This window comes from Triticum aestivum, chromosome 3B, assembly GCF_018294505.1.
Source record: "Triticum aestivum cultivar Chinese Spring chromosome 3B, IWGSC CS RefSeq v2.1, whole genome shotgun sequence".
NCBI classification, from domain to species: Eukaryota; Viridiplantae; Streptophyta; class Magnoliopsida; order Poales; family Poaceae; genus Triticum; species Triticum aestivum.
The window spans coordinates 40,553,588-40,558,752 of NC_057801.1; the positions used below are offsets into that span (position 1 = coordinate 40,553,588).

Genomic DNA, 5,165 nt, shown 5'->3' on the forward strand with positions numbered 1-5,165 from the left:
GGAACACCAGTATTAATGTAAGAGCAGTGCTACACAGCCGACGATTTTTCGGCCAATGCATGCACAACACTAGCTAATCACTGGTGGATTAAATTCCTCCCTAAAAAAGGAACTAAAGATCCTACCATCGTGCACATGCTGTCCAGAAATCGAGCTATTCCGTTAATCTAACGAAATTGCTTCACAGACGATTGTTCCGCCACGACCTCCGAACGATACTGCCTTCCCAAGTGCGCTCCTGCATGCACTCTTGCTGCTCGCGCTGCCACGTACGAATCGTGCTGGCATCGGCCACAGATTCGTCGTGTGTATAGCAGCGCTCTTAATGTAATGCATCATGCACCTACGGTTAGGCCACTCACTGTCCATGTGTCGAAATCCTTATCTTTGTCATTAGTTAAGCAAGATCATACAGGATTTTCTTTTGTTAATTAGCAGTAACACATGCCTTACATGCGGTATACTTATTGTTCTCTATGTATCTTTTCTTTTTTGCTTTTTTGCTGTCCGGTGTTCATCGTTATAATGGTAAGTGACATTAAGTGCACAATATCAATGGATTCCCTGTGATCGCCTAGATCGATCAATCACGTGAGGAAGTCTTAAGTCGTCGCCTGGCAGGCTCGAACTAAGCAAGATCCGAATTTTCGATGCGCTCCATTATAGAAGCTCCAGTTGCTGCATGAAAGTCCATGGATCCGATCACATCTACTGTCCCAGTTGCTGCATCAAAGTCCACGGATCCGCAGATCTCCTCCGAGTACTAGTAGTAACGTGGATGCCATTAAGATAAAGCTCCACTAGCTGCATGTGGCTGCTTTGAGCCAGCCCTATAAATGCCCACGCAATCTCTTGTTTAGCACCATCACACACACACTGATTCACAATGTCTTGCACTAAACTCATATCGCTTACCCTGGTTGTCCTCTTTAGCATTGGATTAGCAAGCGCTGGTAGGGTATCTAGATACTCTAGTTCCCAGGGAACAGGCACCGGCGGGGGAGAGGGTGGAGGAGCGGTGAACGGCGGCGGCGGAGGAAGCGGGAATGGCCAGGGAACTGCTCAGAGTGGAAGTGGAGGAACCCATGCAAGTGCTGGAGGAGGCGGCGGCGGGGGTGGTTGGTCAGGGTTTAATGGTGCTGGGTATGGTGCTGGGTCCGGTAGCGGCTCAAGCTCTGGCCAGATGAGCCAAGGATCATCAAATTATGGTGGTGATGGTGGGAGTACAAGTGCAGGTGGTTCCGGTGGCGGCGGCGGTGGTGGAGAGGCGGACGACGATGACGACTGCCCTGCTGACCCCAGTGGCTTTGGGACAGGTGGCGGCACCGGATCTGGATCCAGCGAGGCGAATAATGATGGTGATGCCTCCTACACAAATGCAAATGCTTCTGGTAATGGTGGCGGCGAGGGCGGTGGTAAAAATGGTGGAACCGGTGGTGGCACAGGCAGTGGAAACGGATACGGTGACGCAAACCCTTGAAGCCTCTTCGTGCAATCAAAACAGAGCAAGAGCCCAAGCTATTGGCGTTCGCTTTTTTCTATTTGCATTTGTTTTGTTCTTACGTTTCCATGTATTAGGGACAACTAATAAAGGGCTTCATTACATAGGTGTGTGCTATGTAACGCGGAGACTAGATATTTCACTGTGAGAAACTTTTATCTAAATGTTGCTCCAACCTTTCATTCCATGCTTACTGTGTCGATGAGATAACACTAAACTATCAATATTTTTGTTTCCGCCATCTATATTGAACTCATTTGTTGCAGGGTTTAGAAAGTTTCTTCTAAATGAATTGGAAATTAGTATTGCGGCAAAATGGTGATTAAACTGGTCAATTACTGGCTGCACATATGTCCTTGATGTGGTTGGCAAAGTTGACTTCCCAAATTCCCCTCAAACAAAAACATCACAAGTTTCCCTCAACAACAAAAAAGGTAACCACCCAAGATGAGTTACACAAAGAAAAATCAGAAATAGCACAAAAAATGGCAATAGATAAACAAAATGTGTTCATCATATTAATCCAATATGAATATACATGTTTAATCGACATGACCTTAACTCCCTATTTGTGAGCGTAGAAGTGGACGACGACGAAGACTGCCCTGCTGAGTCCAGTGGCTTTGGCACAGGTGGTGGCGCCAGATCTGGATTGAACGAGGAGAATAATGATGGTGATGCCTCCTATACAAATGCAATTGCTTCGCGCAACGGTGGCCGTGAGGGCGGTGGTAAAAATGGCCAAACAGGTGGTGGCGGAGGCAGTGCGAACGGTTACTGCGATTCAAACCCTTGAAGCCTCATTGTGCAATCAAAACAGACAAGAGCCCAAGCTATTGTTTTTTCGTCTTGTTTTTCTCTTTGCATTTATCTGTTCTTACGCTTCCATTTATGGGGGACAACTAATAAATGGCTTCATTACACAAGTGTGTGTGAGTAAGGCGGAGACTACCTATTTCACTGTGACATGCGTTTTCGTGTATATCTCAATGTTGCTCTCACCTTTAATTCCATCCTTATTGTGTTGCTGAGATAACGTTGAACTATCTATATTTTTGTTTCCTCCATTGAACTAGATTCATTAGAAAATTCAACATTAATGTATGAAAGATTGACTCTGGCCAACTCATTTTTGTAGGATTTAGAAAGTTTCTTCCAAATGAATAGGAAAATAGTATTGCGACAAAATGGTGATTGCACTGGTCCATTACTACCTTCACACATGTCCTTGACATGGTTGGCAAAGTTGACTTACCAAATTCCCCACAAGAAAAGGTAACCTCCCAAGATGAGTTACACTAAGAAAACTCATAGATAGCACCAAAAATGAAAATAGAAAAACAAAAAACAGTCATCATATACAATCTGAAACTACGTGCTTAATCGACATGACTTTCACTCCCTATTACACTAGGTGCTTGAGCTTAGATGTGGAATTTACAGAAAAATGGAAAGAGACAATGAACAAAGGTGCTCAAACACATGTACACAATACTGTTTTTTGCATGCATTTGCTATTTATCTCTACATGTTTCTACATCAAACGGGAATAAATGCAATGCCATATTTATCTTTCCCGTACTTGTATAAGTGAAGTTATAAACAATCAAAACACAAACACAAGAAATAAATATTTCATGATTTTCTGTTGTAGTGTGCTCTAAAAATTCTTCATTTTTGAACTGTCTAGACGTAGAGTGATGCTCAGCAAACAATTTAATCATTGGCGGTCCTCTCTAGATGTTGCTCCACAACTTATCTAGTTCTATGCACCTCCAGTCTAACTCGGCTCAGATCCAATTGACAGACAAGTGGTAACAATGCGGTCGCTTCTCTTTTTCCCAGACCTGTTGTGAACATATGGGAGATGGAACACCACTATGCCCAAAGTGAAACTTTCATTTTCTTTCATCATGCATCTCATTGCCAAAATTAGGTTTCTAATGGTTTCCTTCGTCTGTGATCACGATCTTTCAAGCTAGTGAAGCCGCTAAATCGATGTTTTTTGTTCTGCACTTGTTACTTGCCTGAATAATAGCAGCGGAGTGTGTAGGCACGTGAGTTTGTTGGTTGGTCTTTCTCACACTTAGTGGCTAAGAGTGGATGGGGCAACATACATATATGCAATCATATACGGCATTTGTATGCATGTTTGAAGGTTGGTGCACAGGACTATACCATTAATTATATTGATTTCATGTCAGAAATTCCTTTTAAGATATGATCTCACCGTCCATCGTAAGTTTCATCAAGTGTGACATACACATTTCTAGCTTCCATGATTCACACTATCTTGTGCATATATATTCCATGGACTCTTCAGTGTATATGACAACTTCCTTGAAATGGATAGAGAAGGGGAAGCTTACCCTATATCTAAAACGGAACCAGGGAGAAGAGAGAGAATGCATCTATGTCTATGAATGTATATCTACTTAGAACCTTTTTTAGTGTAAGAATGAGAAACAGATGCTGAAATTCAAATTGAGTTATGATCCCTGCTTCAAGTATGCTAGCTTGTCATAAACTAGTACCTCAAGTATATAAAATAACTAATAGATTGGTCCCTGGTTAAGGATGTGGATGCCATCCACGGCCATCCACTCATACTACAATATTTGATCAAATAACCGTCGGTTGTGTGTCTGGCCTGAAATAGGAAGTATGTTTCCGCATTATCAAATAATTCATGAGTAACCTATAAGAAAAGAGGTGGATATTTTAAATGCTTGGTCGTCTTTATGAAAATGTTGTTCTTCGGAGAAGCTTTAGGTTTTCATCACGGTGGCTAGAAAATATAAACAATTTTAGGAATCTTTTGGGACATTTATATTCTATTTTTACCGCTTTTAGAAACCCTTCAGTTTCGGTCTCGTTTCACTTCCTTTAAAAAATCATTTAAAAAATGAAAATTCAAAAAATATTCAGACTTTTTTGAAAAAGTTTATGTTTAAAAATATACAAAAAATTGGATTGTTCTATGGAATTGTGTTTAAAAATTCCATGTTTGAAAAATAATGTTCAGTGCTTTCCAAAAATGTACATGAAAGTTTGAAGAAACATTAGTGTTTTTCCAAAAATATCACAAGCATCGTACAAATTGTTGATGCTTTCATACAAATGTTCTCAAATGCTTAAGAAATATGTGATTTACGAACATAAGTTTCCTATTTTTTAAACTGAATAAAAGCAAACTAAGGGGTGCTCACGTGCCTCGCCAATGTCGTGACCTCGGGGGACAGCCTTGTGCGAAAGTAGGCAAATTGACGCATGATGCGTCAAATACGAGCTCCCCTTTCCGAGACAGACTCGAGACTTATGAAATCACATACCCCTTGCAACGATGTGTTTGACACAATGGTCACGCAATCGTGGGAATTTGTGGCGACAATTCTTTATAGCGCTCATGCTAACGCTCGCTCGGGGGTAGTTACCCTCATGTCCCATATGCTACCATGTAATAGTATATATACTACTTTATCATTCTAAGTATGTTCATATACTACATCTAAGATATTTCAAAGCAAGTTATAAGAAAAATTCAAGTAAGCCCATAACTTTTTGTATATTTTGAAAATACATTCATATTGGTACATAATAAACAATAAACTTTTCATGATAATATGTGTCTCATTAATAAACTAAAAGAAGTAGATACAGCAGA

General features: G+C 40.9%; 1 protein-coding gene across 1 annotated transcript; it reads left to right on the forward strand.

Moving 5' to 3' along the window:
• Positions 1-878: 878 nt before the first annotated feature.
• On the forward strand, positions 879-1,688 carry LOC123064609 (glycine-rich cell wall structural protein 1.0). The gene has a single exon (XM_044488056.1). The coding sequence runs from the start codon at positions 887-889 to the stop codon at positions 1,478-1,480; it is 594 nt and encodes a 197-aa protein (XP_044343991.1). The 5' UTR covers positions 879-886; the 3' UTR covers positions 1,481-1,688.
• Positions 1,689-5,165: the final 3,477 nt, after the last annotated feature.